At 43.0% G+C, this 25055-nt stretch overlaps 1 protein-coding gene across 2 annotated transcripts; it reads left to right on the forward strand.

Annotated features, from left to right (window-relative positions):
• Positions 1 to 165: 165 nt before the first annotated feature.
• Positions 166 to 25018, forward strand: coq6 (coenzyme Q6 monooxygenase). 2 transcript variants are annotated; one of them, XM_048537657.1, is made up of 12 exons: positions 166 to 430; positions 7514 to 7648; positions 8522 to 8580; positions 11491 to 11614; positions 13310 to 13440; positions 14764 to 14871; positions 14997 to 15059; positions 17433 to 17540; positions 19422 to 19624; positions 21773 to 21888; positions 22714 to 22880; positions 23303 to 25018. In XM_048537657.1, exons 1-12 carry the CDS (start codon positions 229 to 231, stop codon positions 23330 to 23332), a joined length of 1446 nt encoding a protein of 481 aa, XP_048393614.1. In that variant the 5' UTR covers positions 166 to 228; the 3' UTR covers positions 23333 to 25018. The 2 variants fall into 2 exon arrangements, with proteins under 2 accessions (XP_048393614.1, XP_048393615.1); XM_048537658.2 differs by lacking the exons at positions 21773 to 21888; positions 23303 to 25018 and having other exon boundaries at positions 22714 to 22861.
• The last annotated feature ends 37 nt before the right edge of the window (positions 25019 to 25055 follow it).

The following is a 25055-nucleotide window of genomic DNA, read 5'->3' on the forward strand; positions in this document are numbered from 1 at the left end:
GATACATTAGACAAAATCTTGCAGTCAAACCTTCCCTAAAATAGGCAAAACGCTGCTACTGTTCAGAAGCACTTCATGTATTGCTGCGCATGTCCGAAAGGGCGTCAGCGCACAATGTATTATGATTGGCTAGTTTCCTATTAGACGGCAGTAGTATTGCGTACTTCCGCCCTGCAGCGCCATCTTGCCCCGCTCGTTGGTAGGTCACCGTTGGTCAGTTATGAAGCCATGAATCTGTGGAGAGGAGCGAGATTGGCTTATGGCCTTCGCCTCCAAGAACGGTCTTGGCTCCCTTGGGATGGTGGCTGTTGCAGGAAGGGATGTTCCTCCTCCTCCAAGCACGAAGAACAGGAGAACGGCCGTCCCGAGTTCTACGATGTAGTTATCTCGGGAGGCGGGATGGTTGGCACCGCTATGGCCTGCGCTCTAGGTAGGCCCCGGGTTCTCCTGGTCCCGTTTCCGAACTGGTGCTGCTTTCCTCTCTTGTCCAGAATTCTAAAAGTTTATCAGCTTCACTTCCAAATTTCACCCTGCCCTCACCTTCACCTGGTCTGTCTCTGATTCCTCCCTTTCCTTCCTGAACATTTCTGGGGATGGCCTGTTCATGAATGTCGACTACAAACCCACTGATAATAAAATGTGAGGCTGGATGAACACAGCAGGCCAAGCAGCATCTCAGGAGCACAAAAGCTGACGTTTCGGGCCTAGACCCTTCATCAGAGAGGGGGATGGGGAGAGGGAACTGGAATAAATAGGGAGAGACGGGGAGGCGGACCGAAGACAAACCCGCAGACAAGGGTGGCGTAGTGGTAGTATGGTGCACTGACCTCTACATCGCCGAGGCCAGACTCCAACTCTCCGACACCACCTCCTACCGCCCCCTCGATCATGATCCCACACCCGAGCACCAAACCATCATCTCCAACACCATTCACGACCTCATCACCTCAGGGGACCTCCCACCCACAGCCTCCAACCTCATTGTTCCCCAACCCCGCACGGCCCGCTTCTATCTCCTTCCCAAAATCCACAAACCTGCCTGCCCTGGTCGACCCATCGTCTCAGCCTGCTCCTGCCCCACCGAACTCATCTCCACCTATCTGGACTCCATTTTCTCCCCTTTGGTCCAGGAACTCCCCACCTACGTCTGTGACACCACCCATGCCCTCCACCTCCTCCAGGACTTCCAATTCCCTGGCCCCCAACACCTCATTCACCATGGACGTCCAGTCCCTGTACACCTGCATTCCGCATGCAGATGGCCTCAAGGCCCTCTACTTCTTCCTGTCCCGCAGGCCCGACCGGTCCCCCTCCACCGACACTCTCATCCGCCTAGCTGAACTCGTCCTCACCCTCAACAACTTCTCTTGACTCCTCCCACTTCCTACAGACTAAGGGGGTGGCCATGGGCCCCAGCTATGCCTGCCTCTTTGTAGGTTACGTGGAACAGTCCCTCTTCCGCACCTACACAGGCCCCAAACCCCACCTCTTCCTCCGGTACATTGATGACTGTATCGGCGCCGCCTCTTGCTCCCCAGAGGAACTCGAACAGTTCATCCACTTCACCAACACCTTCCACCCCAACCTTCAGTTCACCTGGGCCATCTCCAGCACATCCCTCACCTTCCTGGACCTCTCAGTCTCCATCTCAGGCAACCAGCTTGTAACTGATGTCCATTTCAAGCCCAACGACTCCCACAGCTACCTAGAATACACCTCCTCCCACCCACCCTCCTGCAAAAATTCCATCCCCTATTCCCAATTCCTCCGCCGCATCTGCTCCCACGATAAGACATTCCACTCCCGCACATCCCAGATGTCCAAGTTCTTTAAGGACCGCAACTTTCGCCCCACAGTGATCGAGAACGCCCTTGACCGCGTCTCCCGTATTTCCCGCAACACATCCCTCACACCCCGCCCCCACCACAACTGCCCTAAGAGGATCCCCCTTGTTCTCACACACCACCCTACCAACCTCCGGATACAACGCATCATCCTCCGACACTTTCGCCATTTACAATCCGACCCCACCACCCAAGACATTTTTCCATCCCCACCCCTGTCTGCTTTCCGGAGAGACCACTCTCTCCGTGACTCCCTTGTTCGCTCCACACTGCCCTCCAACCCCACCACACCCGGCACCTTCCCCTGCAACCGCAGGAAATGCTATACTTGCCCCCACACCTCCTCCCTCACCACCATCCCAGGCCCCAAGATGACATTCCACATTAAGCAGAGGTTCACCTGCACATCTGCCAATGTGGTATACTGCATCCATTGTACCCAGTGCGGCTCCCTCTACATTGGGGAAACCAAGCGGAGGCTTGGAGACCACTTTGCAGAACACCTCCGCTCAGTTCGCAACAAACAACTGCACCTCCCAGTCACAAACCATTTCCACTCCCCCTCCCATTCTCTAGATGACATGTCCATCATGGGCCTCCTGCACTGCCACAATGATGCCACCCAAAGGCTGCAGGAACAGCAACTCATATTCTGCCTGGGAACCCTGCAGCCTAATGGTATCAATGTGGACTTCACCAGTTTCAAAATCTCCCCTTCCCCTACTGCATCCCTAAACCAGCCCAGTTCGTCCCCTCCCCCCACTGCACCACACAACCAGCCCAGCTCTTCCCCCCCCCCCCCCGCATCCCAAAACCAGTCCAACCTGTCTCTGCCTCCCTAACCTGTTCTTCCTCTCACCCATCCCTTCCTCCCACCCCAAGCCGCACCCCCATCTACCTACTAACCTCATCCCACCTCCTTGACCTGTCCGTCTTCCCTGGACTGACCTATCCCCTCCCTACCTCCCCACCTATACTCTCTCCACCTATCTTCTTCACTCTCCATCTTCGGTCCGCCTCCCCCTCTCTCCCTATTTATTCCAGTTCCCTCTCCCCATCCCCCTCTCTGATGAAGGGTCTAGGCCCGAAACGTCAGCTTTTGTGCTCCTGAGATGTTGCTTGGCCTGCTGTGTTCATCCAGCCTCACATTTTATTATCTTGGAAATCTCCAGCATCTGCAGTTCCCATTATCTCTGATACAAACCCACTGATTCCAGTTACCTTGACTATACATCCTCACACTCTGCTTCCTGGAAAGACTCTTTTCCGTTCTCCCAGTTTCTCTGTTGCGTCTGTTCCGAAAATGCCAACTTTGACGAGAGGGCCTCTGAAATATCCACCTTTTTCCCCAACCAAGGATTCCACTCAAATGGTTGACCAGGTCTTCAGTAGTATCAGAACTATTTCCATGTTTTGGCCCTCATCCCTTCTCTTCCCTCCCACAACAATGATAGGGTCCTACTTGTCCTCACCTAGCAACCACATCCAAAGGATCATTAGCTGCCATTTCCACCACCTCCAACAGGATGCTGCTGCAAAACATGTAGAATCGTAGAGTTGTACAGCACGGAAATAGACCCTTTGGTCCAACTCGTCCATGTTGACCAGATATCCTAAATTAATCTAGTTCCATTTGCTAGCATTTGGAATATATCCCTCTCAACCCTTCCTATTTATGTACCCGTCCAGATTCCTTAAATGTTGTAATTTTACCACCCTCCTCCACTTCCACTGGAAGTTCATTCCATACATGCACCGCCTCTGTGTTTAAAAATTGCTCCTTAGTCTTTTTTAAACCTTTCCCCTCTCACCTTAAACCTATGACCTCTAGTCCAAAACTCCCCTACCCTGGGGAAAAGACTTTGATTATTCACCCCATCCATGCTCCTCATGATTTTGTAGACTTCTGTAAGGTCATCCCTCAGCCCCCAATGTTCTAGGGAAAATGCCCCTAGCCTAGTCGTCCTCACAGATGCTGCCAGACCTGCTGAGCTTCTGCAACAACTTTGTTTTTGTTCCAACTGCCACTTCTTGGTCCACTGGCCCATCTGGTCAAGTTAATCCTGTTGCCTCCCTTGTCAGCCTTTGTAAGGACCATTCAAAGTCCACTCCTGCACTTCCAACAGTTTCCCATTTGGCACATCCTGTGCAATCACAGAAGGTGTAATACCTGTCCATTTACTTGCTCCCTCAACTATGCAAGCCCCAAGCACACCTTCCAGGTGAAGCCGTGATTTGTCTGCAGTTCATTTAACTTAGCCAGTTGTATTCATTGCTCACAATGTGGTCTTTACATTGGCTGGGCAACTGCTTTGCTGAACACCTGCATTCTGTCTGCAAAAATGACTCTGAGCTTGTGTTTGTTTGCCATTTCAATGCACCACTATGTTACCTGGCCAACATCTTTGTCTTGAGCTTGCTCCAACAAAGTTCAACGCAAGCTGGAGGAACGGCACCTCATTTTCCATTTGGGAATCCCAGCAGCTTTCTGGACTCAATATTGAGATCACCAATTTTAGGTTTTGAACACCCTGTCCCACATGCTTACCCCAACCACCACAGAAACCAGATCTTATTCTTACCTGGGCTATTAAAACAAACAACCCATTGTCAGCCATAATGGTCCCCATTAATGGCTATTCAGTTTCCCAGGCTGACCTTTACCCAATTTCTTTGTATTTTTCTTTTTCTCTTTCTCTTTGGGCTCCATCGCAATCTATCATTTATTCCTTTCCCCATCATTAGTATAAATATTAACCTTTCTTTAGCTGCAATCAGTTTTGAAGAAGGGCCACTAGACTCAAAACAATAACTCTGCTTTCTTTCCACAGATGCTGCCAGACCTACTGAGTTTATCCAGCAATTTCTGTTCTTATTTCTGATTTCCAGAACCTGAGGTTCTTTGGCTTTTTGTTTGTTTAATGTGCTGAGCCTGAACATTGTAGACCCAAACCCCACTGCAGACTTGTTGATCTAGACAGACAAAGTTTATTTATCCTTATCTGCTCTCTCAAACCTATTCATGGTGTTTGACATTTATGAAATTTCCTTTGGAATTTCTGTATTGGAAATTAACCCAATGTTCTCCAATCTCTCCTCTTAACTGAGCTCCTCTAAGCCTTTTTCTGAAATTAAGAAATTTCCGAAGAAGGGTCCCGACCTGAAACGTCAACTTTCCTGCTCTTCTGATGCTGCCTGACCTGCTGTGTCCCTCTGGCTCCACGCTGTGTTGTCTCCTTTAAGCCTAGTATCATGTTAGTGAATCTCTTTTGCATCCTGTCAAAGGCCTCAATATCATTCGGGCTCCATACTTTAACAATGGAATGCAACTCCAGTTGAGGCCGCAACAAATCTCCGAGGTTTAGGGAAAATTCCTTGCCTTTGAATGCTGTTTCTCTGTGGCTCAGTTGGGAGCACTTTTGTCTTTGAGCCACAGTGTTTGAGACTTGATTATAAAAATCCAGCCACCCTCTAGTGTAGAATCAGGGGACTGCTGCACTGTTGGAATTGTTCACGAGAGATGTTAAAATGAAACATTATCTGAGTGGTAGTACACACTCTTCTGGCAGTAATTTGAAGAAGTGCAAGAATGTTCTCCCCAGTGTCGTAGTGAATATTTATCCTTCTATCAACATCAAAAAAAATTATCTGGTCACTCTCAGTGCTGTTTGTAAGAGCTTGTTATGGGCAAGTTGGCTGTCTTATTTAATATGTTACAACAGTGACTATTCTTCATAAGTGCTTTAACTATAAAGCACTGTGGAATGTTTTGTAATTATGAAGAGCACTAGAGAATTGCAAATTTCTTTTTAAACTTGTTATTCACTGGGAGGCCTTACTGTCCCTATAATCCTGTTTATTATTGTACTATTGAATTCACCTTGCCTCTCCTCATAATTCTCTGCATTGAATGTTTTGCAGTGATCTGTCCTCCTGAAGATTATTTCTAACCATCCTGATGTTTAGAATTTTTCTACATAAGAACCCCTACAAAATTTGAAGTGGCATCTAATATACAACCACATCATTATCATTAATGTACGTAATGCACGAGGGGGCATAGCTTTAAATTGAGGGGTGAAAGATATAGGACAGATGTCAGAGGTAGTTTCTTTACTCAGAGTAGTAAGGGAATGGAACGCTTTGCCTGCAACGGTAGTAGATTCGCCAACTTTAGGTACATTTAAGGTGTCATTGGATAAGCATATGGACGTACATGGAATAGTGTAGGTTAGATGGGCTTGAGATCGGTATGACAGGTCGGCACAACATCGAGGGCCGAAGAGCCTGTACTGTGCTGTTACGTTCTATGTTCTATTAAAAAGAGCAGACTAATTAATAATGATCTCATTGAATACCTCTGCATATTTGTTTACAGTCTGCTTTAAAAAAGAAATTCTGCACTACTGTCCCCTTTCTGTTGTTGGCTAGTTTTGTAAACATGCTGCCAGCTGCCCATTTAATCCCACGGATTTTGCTTTTGCTATCAAGTCAATAAATTACATAGTCTCTTAAGCTGTTCTCACTGCTGGTTATGCTGATTGACCAGTACCTTGAGTCATAGAGTATCAACAGTCCCTTTGGCCCAAACTGGTCCATGCTGACCATAGTGTTCGCTCAGCTAGCTCCAATTGCCTGTATTTGGTCCATATCCCTCTAACCCCTTCTGATCCGTGTATGTATCCAAATATTTTTTAAATGTTGCTATCGCACCTGCCTCAACCCCTTTCTGTGGCAAGTCCATTCCATCTATGCACCACTCTCTGCATGAAGAAGCTGTCCTTCATTATTATTAAATCTAATTAAATAGATAAATAAATGAGGTTCTTATTAAATCTATCCTCTCCTACCTTAAACCTATGCCGTCTAGTTTTCAATTCCCCATCTCTGGGGGGAAAAGCCTATAATTATTCATCCTGTCTATGCCCCTCATGATTTTATATACCTCAATAAGTCACCCTTCATTCTCCTATGTACCTATGGGTTTAACCACTCCCCTTTTATAAAGTAGTAACTTTTGCAGTTGTTCTGTCCTGTAATGCCAGTCCAGAATCCAAGGAAGATCAGAAGACTGAACAGAGTTTTAACAATTTTGAAGTACATCTGCACTTCACTCTGAAGTTCTTATTTGGCTCCAGCCTTCCTCTGACTGCTAAGGAAAGAGGACTTGAAACAGTTTCTTTTACAATGTCAGGGCATCCAAATATTTTTGAATTAAAGAAGTAGTCTTTGGAGTGAGGTCCCTCATTACCCTGAATATAAATATGTCTGAGCAAGCCTGAAATATGTTATAAAGGAGTCTGGTTCAAAATGTGGCATCCTAATCAACTAATTATAGAAATAGAAAAATTACAACACAGAAGGAAACCATTTTGTCTTTTGATCCATGGCAGGAACTATTGTAAATATAATGTGATTACTGCTTTCAAAAAACAAATAAATTTGGAATTCAAAAGTTATTGGGAGGTAGACGTGAATGTGGAGTTCAGAGACGGCAGATCAGTCACAATCTTATTGAATAGTTGAGCAGGTCTGAGGGACTGAAAGTTCCACTTTTAACTATTTTGAATGTTCATATGAATGAACTTTATGCAATGACTGTCTTGTATAGTAATACTAAATAATATTCAAATTAACATCTGTATTACAGCATTTTTATTTCTCTGCAGCTTATGATCCAAATCTGTCAGAGAAAAAGATCCTGCTTTTGGAGGCTGGAAATAAGAAAGCAGATGGTCAGCTGCCAGAATTGTACAGTAACCGAGTGAGCGCACTTACTCCAGGCAGTGCAGCATTCCTAAGCCGTAAGTCTCAGAGGGCCCTTTATAGTTTTTATTTCAGCTGGTGTTGTTCTGCAGTTGTTCATTTGTGGAGAAGTAGCATAGCTGTGTTAAAGTTAGTCGGTGTTATTGAGCACTGCAGTTGGCTATTCTTGTGTTACTTGCCTAAGTGGCTGTGGGATGGACTTCAGTATTCTCTCTGGACAACCTGCCTCTGTGGTAGTGCTTCCTCAACTAATTTCCAAAACCCATTTTAACGTTAAAAATTAATGCTACCGCAGAGGTCAAACAAAACCCAACAGAAATAAAACCACTCACTTCAGTGTATAATTATTAAAGGTCATGGATTAGAGATCATTGTATAATCATATATGTAAATGAGCTATTGAGTAAAACCTGCTGTGAAAGTCTCAGACTGTTAGAAGGCTACTATCAATCATCACATCCTAATTGTCTGCTTTTACCACTGCTCTAGGAAATCTTTTGTATTTAAATACATATTTATATGGTTGTGTCAAAGCACGCTTGATTAGAGCCGCTGATGCAAATCAAAATGTCCAACCTGAGGAGCTTGTCTTGTGATTGGTTAATTCCCACTGATGGGACGATGTGAGGTCTGTGATTAGTATGATATTTTTTGTTCCTTGTGATACAATTTGTTGTTTCTGTCACACCAGTTTAGATTGTGACCCATAGTTTGGGAACAATTCCTCTACAGAGAGAGTAAAATGCCAAACTTCTTTTTCAGTTCCTATTTTTGATCATTGAGGTAAAGGAACGAAGGTGCTAAATGACCAGTATTGCTTGTGCAGTGTATGCATACACAAGAACAAAACACTAAAAAGAGACCTATTTTGTTATTTCGGCTTTATGTTTATATCACTTTCCTCTCTGTAGGTTTGGGAGCTTGGGATCATATATGCAACAAGAGGTACAAGCCATTCAAGAGAATGCAGGTAAAGCCCCTTATGGCTGCAGTGGCATGTTTACCTGATTCATTTTCTCAATTTTTTTCTGTTCCACTAATGACTGAGAATTTGGCCATTGAGGTGCAGGCGTACGAAGGGGATAGGCTCATGGCATGTGAGAAGTGTTGGTGAGTTATCGCAGTCTAGTTTGTAGATGGTGCATACTGCTGCCGTGGTGGGACTGCTGTCAAATGAGTTGCTTTGTCCTGGATGGCGTTGTCCTCCAAGTGTTTTTGGAGTTGTTCTCATCCAAGCAAATGGAGAGATTTACATCATAATCCTGATTGCATTTTGGCATTTAGGAGGAAGGTACCTATTGCCTAATTCTTGTCCTTAAAGCCACATAATGCTGATCATTGGAGTGATGGTATGGACAATGGTAGTACCAATTGTAAACTTTACCCTGCCTTATGTACCTATCCTTATCCATGATATCATGAAAGAAACAGAGTTATGATCGCTACTGCCAAAATGCTCTCCTACCAGCAGGTCTAACACCTGGCCCGGTTCGTTGCCTAACACTAAATCCAAAGTGGTCTCTCCTCCTGTTGGTCTATCCTTCCTGAATGCACTGGACAAAATCTGCTCCATCTAAACCATTACATCTAAAATGTTTCCAATCAATATTTGCAAAGTTGAAGTCACCCATGACTACAACCCTGTGACTTCTGCATCTTTCCAGTATCTGCCTCCCAATCCATTTCTCCACATCTCTGCAATTATTAGGGGATCTGTAAAAAAAAACCCCAACAAAGTGACTGCTCCTTTCTTGTTCCTGACCTCAAGCCAAACTGACTCTGTAGACACATCATTCTCAAACTGCCTTTCAATAGGTGCTATTCTCACCCTGACTAGCAATGCCACTCCCCTACCTCTTTTTCCACACTCTCTATTTCTTTTAAAACATCTAATCCTCGAACTTCCAACAACCATTCCTGCCCCTGCGTTACCCAAGTTTCTGTAATGGCCACAACATCGTAGTTCCATGTGCCGACCCATGCTCTTAAGTTCATCTGCTTTATTTCTGATACTTCCAGCATTGAAGTACACACACCTCAAACCACCTCGGTGTCCGCAATTACGCTCCATCAACCACATTTCTTTATAAGCCACCTCACTCCCTGTTGTGTCTGTTGGAAGGCCGAATACCTCATCATTGAATTATAAATTCAGTTCCCCACCCCTGCCAAGCTAGTTTAAACTGTCCCGTCCAGATCTAGAAAACCTCCCTCCCAGGATATTTGTGCCCTTCCTGTTCAGGTGAAACCCGTCCTTGCTGTACAGGTCCCACCTTCCCCAGAATGTGCTCCAATTAACCACATAGGAAGCCCTCCCTCCTACACCAGCCCTGAAGCCACAAGTTTAGCTGCACTCTCTCCCTATTTGTTACCTCGTTATCACCTGGCACTGTTTGTAAATCCAGAGATAACTACCCTGTTTGTCCTGGACTTCAGCTTTCGACCTTACTCTCTGTACTCATTTATCACATTCTCAGTTCTTTTTCTACCTAAATCATTGATACCGATGTGTACCATGACTGCTGGTTGCTCACCCTCCCCCTTAAGGATCTTGAAGATATGATATGAGACATCACGGACCCTGGCACCTGGGAGGCAACATACCATCCTTTCATCTCATTCGTGTCCACAGACCTGCCTGTTTGTGCCCCTTGCTATCGAATCCCCCCACTACAATTGCTCTCCTATTCTCCCCACTTCCCTCCTTTGCCACAGGGTTGGGCTCAGTGCCAGTGACCTGTCTGCTATGGCCTTCCCCTGGTCAGTCATTCCCCCCAACAGTATCCAAAATGGTGTACTTACTATTGAGGGAACGGCCATTGGGGATCCCTGCACTGTCTGCCTATTACCTTTCCCCTTCCTGACAGTCACCCAGCTACCTTTTTCCTGTACCTTGGGTGTGACCACCTCCCTGTATCACCCCCTCAGCCTCCCAAATGATCCAAAGTTCATTCAGCTCAGCTCCAGCTCTCTAACACGGTTTTTGAGGAGCTAGAGTTGGGTGCACTTCTCACAGGTGAAGTCAGAGGGGATACCAGCAGGGACCCTTACCTCCCACATCCTACAAGAGGAGCATGCAACTGCCCGAGCTTTCATTCCCCCTACTCTAGATTTCCAGAAGAATTTAAAAAAAGCCTTACCTTACCGAACCTCTACACAGTCTTTTTTGGTTAGAGGCAGAGGACGGGTGGGAGCCACTATACGTGTAGTATTTCGGTTTTAGCCAATGCCTGAATTTATCTGTTTCTTCCTGGCTTGTGTTCCCTCCACACACCCGCCGTTGAAAACAAGAGGGCCGCTTTCTGCACGAGGTAAGTTTTTTTTTATACAGGGAGAAACAGAAACTGCCTTACCTTCCCGTCAGCACTCTGGCTCGAGCTGCTGCCGCTGAAGACTAGAGAGCAAAATTTGAGACTTCAGAAGATGATTATTAATGTGAGCAATGGAAGAAAGGACAGCATAATTTGCATTTCCAAGTGATTGTACAAATTCTCCTTGTCTAACCTCATCACCTAACTTGATATGCTCGAGGAAGAAAATAGAAAATTGGGAAGACAAAATGGAGTCTTTGATCAGGGTTTTATAAGTTCCTGAACTGATTTGGTGGTAAAGATAGGAATCTTTTCTAGTTGCTTATGAACTGAGAGCAAAATGAAGCAATCTTAAAATGAGTGCAAGCCAACCATAATTTGTACTGTTATTGCCTGACATGAAGGACAAGAAAGGACATGAAAACAGACCCATCGAATGACCCAGCTGATGGACAGAGCTAAACAAACTGGTATTCCTGGATCCTTTCTTGAATGGTTTGCTTATGCCATGTTCTGTTACCTAAGCAAGAGTGAACTGTGACTCCAAATTTCACTTGTTTTCTACTCAGGTTTGGGATGAATGCTCAGATGCAATGATTACATTTGATAAAGCTAACCTATTGGAGGACATGGGCTTCATTGTTGAGAATGATGTGATATTGTCAGCTTTGTCCAAACAACTGAGTGCTGCTGGTAGGTGTTGACCTCTCCGAAGGTTTTAAAACTGGGTGCTGAGCTAATTACAGTGCTGTGAAGAATAAGCATGTGTCAAGTTTGTTTTTGTAATTTCACTTCCATTTGGATTTGTTCACTTCTTTTCTAAAGGTACTGACTGATGTGATTCCCTAAGTTTAACCCATCCTTCAGTATCTGGCTTTAGCATCTGTCTTTCACAGATGATACATTAAACTGAGGTTCCGTCTGATCTCGGAACATAAAAAAATTCATGGCATTGTTTTGAAGAAAAGGTGGAGTAAGTCCTTCGATATGGCCAAATTTATCCTTTCAACAAAAGTTTTTAAACATTCATTCATGGGATCAAAGTGAGGTCAGCATTTATCACCCATTTTATAAATGTTCTTGAGAAACACAGGAGCAAGCATAAGCCATTTGAGATAAACATAGCTGATCATCAAGCTCATTCCCTAATCCAGCCCTCCCCCATATCCTTAGATCCCTTTATCCACAAGAACTATCTACCTCCTTCTTGAAAACACATAATGTTTTGGCCTCAGCCACTTTCTGCGGTAGTGAATTTGAGTCTCACTATTCTCTGGTTTGTCTTATCTCAGTCCTAACAGGTTTCCCCCTTATCATCCTTAAATTATGATTCCTGGTTCTGGAAGGTGATGGTAAACGCATTCCTGAACTGCAGCAATCTAGGTGTTGTAGAGTCACCATATGCTCTTGGGAAGGCAGTTTAGGATTTTGACCCAACAAAAATGAAAAACATGGTCATATCGGGACAGCATGTGGCTTGGAGGGAAGCATGCAGATTGTCGTGCTGCCATGTGTCTGCTTCGCTTGTCCTTTTGGGCGGTAGAGATTGCAGATTTGAAAGGTGCTGCCAAAGGAGCATTGGAGGGTTGTTTCCTGTTGATGGTGTACACTGCTGCCACTGTGTGTCAGTGCTTGACTAGATGAACTGATCATAGTTTAATTGCTGTATAAAGATTTGCTGCATGATTGAGCAGGGAGAAATTTTGCTCTCCTTCAGGAGCAATAACTTGCATTTATACAGTGTCTTTAACACAGTTCAAAAAAATCCCAATATGCTTCACAAGAATCTCCCAAATAAAATTTGACATGGAACCACAATGCATACAATCAAAACCTTGGTCAAAGAAGTAGCTTTAGAGACGAGAGACATGAGCAGCAAGCTCTTGAAAGGGCATGCCATGACTTAGGGTCCAGCCAGTTAAAGTTAGCCAGCAATAGTGATGGTGATAAATATCAGGGAGATGCAAGAGGCTGAAATTGGAGGAGCACCAAAATATTGAAGAGCGGTCCAACTTGCCTCTTCAGTTCTCTTCTGAGACAAGTGTTTTAGGGAGGGAATTCCAGAGCTTAGCCAAGGCAGCTGAAGTCATGTTTGCCATTGATGAAGTGATTGATGCACAAGTGATCAGATTTGGAGTAACACAGCTATCATTGGAAGGCTAGAGGATGGTACAGAGAGCTGAGTGAGAGATTTAAAAACAAGAATGAGAATTTGTAAATTTGAAGTGTTTCTTAAGCTAGAGCCAGTGTAGGTCAGTGAGCGTGGGGGTCGGGAGTGAATGGAACTTGGAGTGATTTAGGAATCCTTCCCATGGACCATGAAGGAACTCTAGGGCAGGTGGTGAAACTGCAGAGAAGCTTGATACGGATTTGTGCTCTTTTTCTCAGACAGGGTGCATGTATTATACAGAAGCAAAGCGGTGAACTACACCTGGCCAGAACCATGCCTGTCACCTGATATGAACCCATGGGTGCAAATTGAACTGGCTGATGGGAATAAACTTCAGGCATCGGTACTGGTAAGCAATAGTGAAATCAAAACTCACAGCATCTGGAAAAGATGCGATGTTTTTAATTTTTACGTTGTCCTCTTCCTAGCTAGAGTTCATTATGGAGTACGTGTCATTGGGCACTATGGTCCTTCTGGTGCCTTTGACTGTGTTGTTAAAAAAATTGACAGACATCCTCAATATTGGGTCAGATATCCCAGCTGATTCTGATTCTACCCTCACCCGGCAACTATTCGTGTTTTCTGAGAGATGAAGCCTGCCCAATTGTCTGTGTTCCCTTTGCTTTCTTCTCCCATCCAAGTTTGGAGATATGAAGGTCTAATGGAATGTCCCTGGCACTGTCCCAACAGTCCTGCATTTTAATCTTGGGACCTTCTGTTGTGTTCCATGCAAGGTGGTGCTCTTGTCTCCCTGCAAACATTGACCCATTACCTTGCAATTGAAACTTGGGTGTGTCAGTATGAAATAAAGCTCAGAAAATGTGCTCAAGGCTCTAGAATCTGTAAAGAGAAAAGACATGCTAAGGCTTCAGGTGTAGATCACCTTGAAGCTGCACAGCTTATGACAAATCCCAATGTGTATTTTTATGCTGTCATTTTTTTATCGATATTTGGTCAACATTATTATTTCTTATTGATCTGCAACCAGAAGGTTTGCCCCAAGTGCATTCCAAATCTTGCACACTGGGTGAGTTGAGGTGTTCAAGGAGTGCAGTGCATGGTGTTATGTCCCTTGGGATAGTGTACTGGAAGTTGAGCCCCGCTACACCTAGAGTCATCACAAAAGTTACTCTTTCCCAATTTTACCTGTCTTTTAGACCCAGATTGATGGAAAACATGGACTAGGTTTTTGCTCTCAGGAAAAACTATTATTTATTACAAGTGTCTATCTACAGGTAAACAATTACCAACTGTTGGCAAACGGCCCTACTATTAAAACTAATCCCCTTTTAAACATGCACATGCACACACGCATGAAATAATGTAGCTTTCCCCATTTCTAGTATCTTTCCAGCAGGGAGTGTACTATAGGAGTCTAATGATCCATTCCTTAACAGTGCTTATCTGGAACTAGTAGCTAGGAAATGAAAGTCTCCATGCTCCTCTATATCTGTACGTACTTTGTGGTGCGCAATGAATGAACTGATTGCATTGTCATGATTATTCCCAAATGATGTATTAATCATGTAATGTCAAAAGTCATCTAAAAGGCATGGACTAGAGGATCTGGGTAAAGGGATGGGTAACTAATCAGGTCCATGTTGATATAATGGCTGTTTTCTGATCAGGTAAACTCATTCACATTAATAAGTAATATCTTTCATCCGAATAGATTGGTGCAGATGGTCCAAACTCACTGGTACGGCAGTCTGCTGGTATTCAGACTATGCAGTGGAAATATGATCAGTCTGCTGTGGTTGCTACTCTTCACCTTGCTGAAGTAAGTGGATGACTGGGAATGTACTTGAACAGTTGACAGATGTCTTTGCATAGCCATTCAATTTGTGAATGAAGTGTGAGGTTGTCATTGGTTCCAACTAATTTTTCTTCCTTTTAAATCTTTAGCCTACTGACAACAACGTGGCTTGGCAGAGGTTTCTGGTGACCGGGCCGATCGCAATGCTTCCGGTACGCTTCACTGTCAATTTGAATTTACTTTCTGAAGTAAGGTGCAGATTATCTAAAATCATTGCACTAAACAGTTTTGTTATGAAATCAGAGATCTTGATTAAAATGTTCCTGATTGCACAGTCGTTTAATTAGTACATTGTGTTAGAGCTTAGAAGCAGCATCCCTCACACCCTGCCCCCACAACATCCGCCCTAAGAGGATCCCCTCGTCCTCACCTACCACCCCACCAACCTCTGGATGCAACGCATCATCCTCCGACACTTCCGCCATCTACAATCCAACCTAACCACCCAAGACATTTTTCCATCCCCACCCTTGTCTGCCTTCCAGAGACCACTCTCTCCATGACTCCCTTGTCCGCTCTACACTCCCCTCCAACCCCACCACACCCGGCACCTTCCCCTGCAACCACAGGAAGTGCTACACTTGCCCCCACACCACCTCCCTCACCCCCATCCCAGGCCCCAAGATGACTTTCCATATTAAGCAAATGTTCACCTGCACATCTGCCAATGTGGTATACTGTATCCACTGTACCCGGTGTGGCTTCCTCTATAATGGGGAAACCAAGCGGAGAACACCTCAGCTCGGTTCGCAATAAACAACTGCACCTCCCAGTCGCGAACCATTTCCACTCCCCCTCCCATTCCTTAGACGACATGTCCATCCTGGGCCTCCTGCAGTGCCACAATGATGCCACCCGAAGGTTGCAGGAACAGCAACTCGTATTCCGCTTGGGAATCCTGCAGCCCAATGGTATCAATGTGGACTTCATAAGCTTCAAACTCTCCCCTTCCCCCATTGCATCCCAAAACCAGCCCAGGTCGTCCCCTCCCCCCACTGCATCCCAAAATCTCCTTAACGTGCTCTTCTTTTCACCCATCCCCTCCTCCCATCTCAAGCCGCACCTCCATTTCCTACCTACTAACCTCATCCCGCCTCCTTGACCTGTCTGTCCTCCCTGGACTGACCTATCCCCTCCCTACCTCCCCACCTATACTCTCCTCTCCACCTATCTTCTTTTCTCTCCATCTTCGGTCCGCCTCTCCCTCTCTCCCTATTTATTTCAGAACCCTCACCCCATCCCCCTCTCTGATGAAGGGTCTTGGCCCGAAACGTCAGCTTTTGTGCTCCTGAGATGCTGCTTGGCCTGCTGTGTTCATCCAGCTTCACGCTTTGTTATCTTAAATTATTACTATTGTTCGTTTCATATGAACCTCCTTCATCAAACCCTGTCAACCTATCCTTTTAATCTTTTCTCCCTTGTGTGTTTATTTAACTTTCCCTTTCATGCATCTATGCTGTTTGCCTCAACTGCACTTTCTGATAGTGTGTTCATCTTTATGAAGTTCTTGAATCAATGCTTTTGGTGCAGGGATTCCTCAAAATAAAAAGCCAAGGTCTATTTCGTTTACCTTCTACAATTCTACTAATCACATGGTACATGGAAAATGACAGTTGTTGACTCATCATAGTGACCAACTGGTCCAGACATAAGATGAGGGAGCCTCCAATGGTGGAGAACTTTGGGAATGTTTGGATTCAAAGGCACTTGTTCCTCAAAAGCAAGCTGCACTTAACCATCTGTCATGTCTCAGATGACTTGACTATTCTGATCGCACGTGAATAAATCTGTACTGGGTACACAATACACAAAGGAGAAAGAAACTAGGTTAAGGGTGGAGAAAAGTGCTGGGAAGGCTGTTCAGTGGTTCAAGAGTGCCTTATCATTATTTTGCTGATTAGTACGATACTTCTCAGTCATCCTACTCAGATGCTTCACCGATTTTTTTTTTTCAAGAGGCACAGGGTAGCTGGTTCGCGATAAAAGGTCTCTAACACATCTATTAAAAGTCACAGCTTACAGCAACAGCTGAAGGAAAGTCAAAGGTGCTAAGGTGTGGTGATCTGAAGGCTTGTTTACAAGCTGTTCAGCTGCATGAGGACCAATCACATAATTGTTGGCAGGCAGAATATGTTTGTCATCAGTAACTGGTCACTAGTTTACAAAGTAATCCGCTACTTGTTGGCAGCCTAAGTTCCATTTGTACACAACTCCTTGGCTCCAGTTTGTCTTCAACCATTGCTATAATTAACCTGCAGCTGTGCAAACAGGGTTTACAATGAGTATTTGCTTTCAAACCAGTAGAAATCCTTCTATTCCCCGGTTTTAAAACAGTTCGTTCTTCTTTCAGTCCACAGTTTAAACAAAAACAAAAATAAAAATACATTGGACGTTACAAATCAATTGTTTTGGGAGTTTTGAAACTGTAACTAACTAATTTTGGCAAAGAGTAGACTGCATTTTGATATCATTATATAAGAATGATTATGTCCTATTGATACAATCCTTGAACTGTGTGTCTCTAGCTCTCTGATGATCTCAGTTCCTTGGTGTGGTCAACTTCTCACCAGCATGCATCCGATCTGCTCAGTATGGACGAAGAGACTTTTGTCGATGCCATTAATTCAGCTTTTGTAAGTGGAATGTGAAGATGGGGCTACAGTTGAATTGGGATTTACAGGTTGGATATTAGATGCAGAGTCCACTGAATAGGTTCAGGTGATGTTCACCCATGTGAGAAAGGAATAAATAAACTAGACTTGCTGTTTCTGTTCAGTTGAGCTCCAGTGCCCATCTATTTGTCTGTCATTAGCGTTGGTGCATAGGAACGCAGCCTGTCTAACTCCTGCCACAGGTTTTGTTCACGTCTATATGTCAATTTCCAAATTATTTATATAAGCGCTTAGATTTGAAACCTTGTATGTAAATAGCAGTTTTTGAACATGTAATTGGAGGTTCTGGTTCATAGGTGACACTATGGAGCAATATCTGAAGTCTTCCTGTTTTTTTTTAAGATTAGATTCCCTACAGTGTGGAAACAGGCCGTTCGGCCCAACAAGCCCACACCGCCCCTTGATATATCCCATCCAGACCCATCCCCTATAACCCGCACACCCCTGAACACTACGGGCAATTTAGCATGGCCAATCCACCTAGCCTACACATCTTTGGACTGTGGGAGGAAACCGGAGCACCCGGAGGAAACCCACACAGACGTGGGGAGAATGTGCAAACTCCACACAGACAGTCACCCGAGGCTGGAATTGAACCTGGGTCGCTAGTGCTGTGAGGCTGCAGTGCTAACCACTGAGCCACCGTGCCACCCGTTTTGTCGCTCTTTACTTCAGACAATGAAACAGGGCAAGACAATGAACAATCCATCAGCAATTATTTTATATTTTTGGTGTTCAGAGTAAAAGGATATGGTGGGTAAAAGACATTGAATTGTTTGAGCAGTGACTATATTGAATGGCCGGGCAGACTTAGTGGACTGAAATGCCTACTTCTGTTCCTAAGTTCTGATATTTATTATTGAAAAGTCAATATTTCTGTAAAGACTCTGAAATGAAAACCTGAAAGCAAAATTTCTCCTTCAAGAGAGGTTGAAAATTGAGGGGGGAAAGAATTGAAACTTCTGTTACTGTGAATTTAAAAAAAAATCACCTTCACATGGTCAGATTTTATGTATTAAGTCGGCTCATATGAAAATACACTCTGCAAACCCATGCCTTACTATTTCACTGCACCGGTTGTGATTTTTTTTTTCTGTATTGCCTTGAATTCTTCCAGATTGTGAATATTCTCCTCCTACGTAGGCAAGTTGAGACTTGATTGAAACAATTAATCTTTTATTTTTGTCTTCTGCACTTACATATCTACTGATGTTGCTGTGTTTCTACAGGACTGGCAGCACGTGCCTCTTGATAGTGGAATCCATGTGTGGTGGGCTACTTGTCCGTGGGGGAGATGGTGGACATTTCAGCTAAACTTGATTTGCCTTTTCCAAAACATTCTCATACATTCTCTTCAAGGAATTGATGACTAATGCATAGCTTTCATTTGGCTCTGCCTCATCATTGTGGCAGAATCAGCAATTTACTATGCAGAAAACTGTTCAGTTTCGTTGTAGTTCACCAGGTTGGTGTCTCTGGACTTGGGTGTTGGTTAGCTGAGTTGGCCAGAGAGCTGGTTTGTGATGCAAAGTATGCGTTCAATTCCCAAACTGGTTGAGATCACCGTGAAGGCCCACCTTCTTGACCTCTCTTTTGCCTGAGGCATGATGACCCTCACGTTAAACTCAGCACTAGCCCTCTCACTGTAATAGGAGAGCAGTGTTATTGTCCGCTGGGACCATGGTGATTTTACCTCAGTTCTTGAGTAAACATTTAAAGTACCTTAAATTGATAACAGTTGCATTATGATAACAGTTTGATTTGTGATAAAATGGGGCTAAAGTCTTGACTTCTGCAAAAAGAAAAATTTTATCGGTGGATATTTTCTGCTTTTTTTTGTAGTGGAGCAATGAGAATCATTCTGAATTCATTGACACTGCAAGCTCCATGTTAAAGACAGCTTTAACGTTCCTGATGCCATCGGGCACATCAGTACGCCAGCTGCCACCAAGTGTGGCTCACATTGACCCAAAAAGCAGGGCTACATTTCCACTTGGACTGGGTCATGCCACGAAGTATGTTGGACCACGTGTTGCTCTCATTGGGTAAGATAATGGAAAATCAATTCCCTCTTCCCATCTCCTTATATAATAACTGAAAGTATAGGAAGCCAACTTGCGTGCTGGTATTAACTTTGGGAGGTGACACTTTGAATGCTGCACGCAACTGCTGTGTGGGTCTTTGGACAGGACAGCAAAAACTTGAAGCTGCCCTTTGAAGAATCCTTGTACCTTATCTGTTCATAGCAATGTAGGTTGAATGCTGTAGATGTCTGCTCCATCCATGATTATGTTCCCATGTGATCTTGCATTTACGTTTAGCTTCTTTAGGTTTTGGAATTTGCTCCCTCAGCCCCTCTCCTTTTAAAGAGGTCCTTATGAAACCTGCTTATATAACTCAGTCTGTTTGATAATGCTCCTGTCAAGTGTCTTGGAATAGCTCACCGTATGAGCAGTAGAGTTTAAATGTAAAACAAAGAACTGCGGTTACTGGAGATCTGATGCAAAAGAAACAGATATTGCTGGAGAAAACCAATGGGTTTGACAGTACCCATGGAAGGAAAACAGTTAATGATTGGAATTTAGTGATCCTCCTTCAGAAGTTCTGAGGGATGTTAACTCTAATTTCCCTTCGTAAATTAAATGTAAACTGCTGTTGGGCAATGTAAATTTAAACAAGTCCTATTATTAGTAAATTGATGGGCTGAATAGCTATTTGTTCTACATTTTATCCATCTCAAAATCAAAATTTTTGCAAAATTCAAAGAGAGGATTTAAAAAAAAAAATTCACTCATAAGATGTAGATGTCACTGGCTGGGCCAGCAATTATTGCTTATCCCTCATTACCCTCGAGAAGGTGGTGGTGAGTTGCCACCTTAAATAATGCAGTCTACCTGCTATACGTGGACCAACAATTCCCTTAGGGTGGGAATTCAAAGATTTTGACCCAGCTTCAAGTTTTACTGAGGATGAGAAAGACTGATGGAAGCAAATTCAACAATAACTTTCCACATGAAATTGATCTCTGTTTAACTTAGGAAGCCATAGGAAAGAGTGGAAGTAATTGGTAGTTTTCGTTGAGCACAGGCGCAATGGACTAAATAGTTGTCTTTGCTGTAATATTCTAAGTTTCACAAAGTAGCAAGAACCAAAGTTGTCATTGGAGAAACTGATTAAATAGTTAATATAATCCTATGATGCAAGGAGCTGTATTAGTACACACAATACTGATAAAATGACCTGATCTTAAATGGGCCTTTGGTTCATAAAGCATCCATAGAATGTCTGTCCACACTTACACAAATTAGTTTTTAAACATGAAAACGTACTTGGATTTCAGGTCTTTTCATGAACTCGGACCATGCCAATGTGCTTTGGAGTTGGTGAATTTTTCTTTAAACTATGGGCAGTACTATGATATAGGAAACAGGCATCCAATTTGGGCACAGCAAACTTCCACAAACAGCAATGTGCTATAGACAAGAATTTAATGTCATGACATTGTTTGGGATAAGAAGTGTCATTGCGTTCACCTGAGAGTGAAGATGAATATCTGTTTCATGCTTCTTCAGAAGGGTGTCACTTCTACAGTGCATCATTCCCTCAGTGTTGTGCTGGAGTGTCAGCTGAGACTTTTATGCTCAAATTTGTGGACTACGACTTGAACCCACAAATTTTTCAGGCCAGAGAGCTACCAAGTGAGCTATGGTTGACAATTTTGAAGTTGGAAAACACTCCATTTGCTGAAAAGAAGGATCAGCACCACCACAAGCCCTATTCAGATGAATAAACAGTTAATCTATTTTTGCTGTTATAGGTTAAGAAATGTACAGAGATATTCTGCTAATGTTGGTTTTATCTCCTTTTGTGGGCTTCAGTAATTTGATTAGTTAGCTTCTCTTCAATATTATCATGATCTGTTGCAAGAATAAAAGTTCTTTTCAATAAGCCAGGTGAAAAATCCAAAATCATTGTCCTGCTAAATAAACATGAGACTTCTGAACAATTTGAACAGATAATGTGCAAAAAGGTCTTGGTGTTATATTTTGATTTTCTTTTCTCGATTAGAAATTATGCAAGTAAAATCTGGTTGTCTTGATATCACTGGGTCCTCCTCCTAGTGACTTGGTAGAAAATTGTTTCATTTGCTTAATAAGGTATTCTCTTAATTTGTAATTGCTCTACTTCTATAGGGATGCTGCACACAAAGTTCACCCATTAGCAGGGCAGGGAGTCAACCTGGGCTTTGGGGATGTTGCCAGTCTCTCTCAACATCTCAGTGAGGCAGCCTACAATGGCGAAGATTTAGGTAGGAAAACCTGTATCTCTGGCTAGTTTAACTGTAAATGGGGTCATTTTTGGCAAAGCTGGCTGGCAAAAAACAGACCAGGCTCTCTTCTTAAGAATTCTCAATTTAATGCTGTCTTTGTAGACTTTGCAAGTTTGCTCCCTGGATATCTGATTTGGGTGCTCATGCCTATAATTTACATGACTTTTTACTCCCTTCCCAGACCAACTTATCTGCCAAGTTGGCTGAATGTGATGTAGGAGGTTCATGTGTGTGATTAGTATGTCTGCATTTTCCTCCCAAAACCTGGCTGATTGACTAAGCTTCATCTCACTGAGTCTTCCTCAAGGCAGTTATGAGCAAATACAGCATTCTGGTGAACACTGTTTAAAAACTAGGAATAATTGGACTCGGGTCTGCCAAAATAACACACTCCCAGAGTCAGGATAATCTTGTGCATGATGTTCCTCTCCATCAATACTGCCCAGTGCAGGTGGATAGTTGTCAGCAACGCTGACCTTTTCTTTTTAAAACTTGCATTAGCCAGGGATGCTGTTGACATTTTCAGTATTCAAACTGATACCAGCTCAGCACAGATCAAAAATTGAACCTAGCAGCTTTGGGGAACAGCCTGAATATTGGTAGCATTTAAACCTTATAGGCTATGACAGTTCGCAGAAATGTGCAGGAAGGGGATCCCATTGTGTCTGCTTTACAGTCTTCAGTCTTTACTTATAATGCTTTATAAGTTCTTTATGCAAGTACCATTAGCTAGTGGAATTGAGTCGACTGCTCTGTGTTTTAACCATTGCCTTCATCAGCCACTGTCTTCTCTTGTTTATCCAGGGTCCACCAACCACCTCAGTGCATTTGAAACAGACCGTCAGAGACATAATCTCCCTGTCATGACTGCAATAGATCTGTTGAAAAGGTTGTATTCAACCAAAAGTATACCACTGGTCTTGCTGAGGAGTCTTGGTCTGCAGGCGACCAATGCATTTGTACCTATTAAGGTAATCAATTTATTTTTGTCAGGATGAAAGTTGTGGAATAAAACATTCTAAGACACTGAAGATTTCCACTGGTCTATTAATTAGTAAGAATTGACACCTAAATTTGGTTTGGTACTAGAAACAAAGGGGAGAATGGGGCATACATTTTCATGGGGTTATCAGAATGTGAGCTTGCTTGTGGATTTTGTTAATTTGAGTAGTGCTTGAACAACAAGTATTAAAAACTGCAGAAAAAGCAGAGTTGTTTCAGCCAGTGTTGCTCTTACACAACCTAGAGGCCATTGTAAAATTACACTGGCGGAAGTCTGGGGCTAGGAGCGTGTGCTGTTATTTCAAGGATATTTTTTAAACAAAGTATTTGAATGAAACTGGCTTGAGTTATGTTTGACATTTTATTAAAACACTTTTCTATTATTTTCCAGGAGCAAATCATGGCATTTGCTAGTAGGTGAATTGCATTCTGCATCTACCCTGGATTTCTTCCATCTCTGGAGGATGCTGCAAGTCTGGCTGCTAGGAAATTTTTATTTTGGGTTCCTGCTGTTCACTGTAAAGGACTGACTTGTTATCTTTTCTAATTTATTACATTGGAATTGAATACATAGTACAGTACATATCAAATATTTACTGTCAAAAATTCCTTGGCAGGTTGCATCTAACATACAGTATGGCACAGAGCTGTGTATAACATGGGTGGTGAATGGTGCAAGAAATCCAGAAACATTTAGAATGACCTTATCACCCAATCATTGATGAAGTTTGTTTGTGATTTGTGACAGTCCAATGCATTGTTACGTTGTATAAAGAAAAACAAATTAATTCAGGCCCACAAATCTTAACAAGTGGATTAAAAAGCGAGAAGGCTCATAAATCTTAACAAGTGGATTAAAAAGAGAGGTCATTTGAATGCTTACATGTATTGAAGTGTTCTGCTTTCGACCGGAATGTACACTGATCACTGTGATTTGTTTATGGGAGGGGAGCACAGCAACTTGTTTTGTGTGAACAGTATGCACGAACTTCAGATAGTGGTGTACGTTGAACTAGTAGTGTTTCAAGAAATCTGAACCTGTTGTATCTGATGCCGTCTGGGTCAGTGCAGGGTTAAGGTAAAGCGAGAAAGCAAACTGAGACAAACATTAGAAGAGGGCTAATTAACACTTGCAATGGTACTTTTATAAAATAAGACCAAAGAGTGAAATTACAGATCAGAGATTAAAGTAACACCTATGTTCTGTGATATGTAGATTTAGTAATTTTGTTGTACACACATGATAAATTGTGGACTGATATTGCAAGTGGTGTCTTCAGAAGTGATATAACTTCTGAAGTGAATGGTCACAAGATAGCAGGGTTTCTAAGAGTCAAGATTGCAAATTAAGCAGATCTTTCAGATGTTTCCTGGGTAAACTGCAGATACAGGTGGTTGTGTCACTCGGGCTCAATCCATCAGTGAACTTGGGTATAGATTGATTTTCCAACTATTTTTGCTGGAGCAGGATGCATTTGCTTCCAGAGTTAACTTCTGATCTTTGAGTGCTGTGAATTTTAAAATCTAGCTTTAATACAGTGAATCGTAAGGGCCAAACAGATGAAAATCTCACTTTAACTTTTTTTTTAGTCAAGTTACCTTGGTATCTGTTAATCTGGACAATGGTTTAATAGGTACTATTTTTGAAACGTTATTGCATTCCAACAGCATATTTATTGTCCAGTTTTAATATAAATCGCTATTATTTTAGTACAGTACCAGTTGGTAATTAAACAGCCTGCTTGCTAATGTTATATGATTCTGAAGACGTCTCCTCACCAAATAAGAGACTTTCCCCTGAACCATTTTTTGACTTTGATTTTTTATTGTTACATGTACCTAGGTACAGTGAAAAGTTTTGTACGGACAGATCATACCATACAAAGTGCATTATGGTTATTAGAATAGAGCAAGGCTGCAGAAAAAGACGCACAAGGAGTGAGATCAGTATTAAATTTAAAAATTTGAGAACTCCTTTCAAAAGTCTAATAACAATGGGGTAAAAAGCTGTTCTTGAATCTGTTGGCATGTGTTTAAGCTTTTGTATCTTTTTCTCGATGGAAAATTTGGAATAGTTTTCAAGCCCATTAAATGGTTTTAGAATCAACGGGGATACCAGTGGTTTTAATACTGTTCTGTAGTGA

This window comes from Stegostoma tigrinum, chromosome 10 (assembly GCF_030684315.1).
Source record: "Stegostoma tigrinum isolate sSteTig4 chromosome 10, sSteTig4.hap1, whole genome shotgun sequence".
Taxonomy (NCBI): Eukaryota; Metazoa; Chordata; class Chondrichthyes; order Orectolobiformes; family Stegostomatidae; genus Stegostoma; species Stegostoma tigrinum.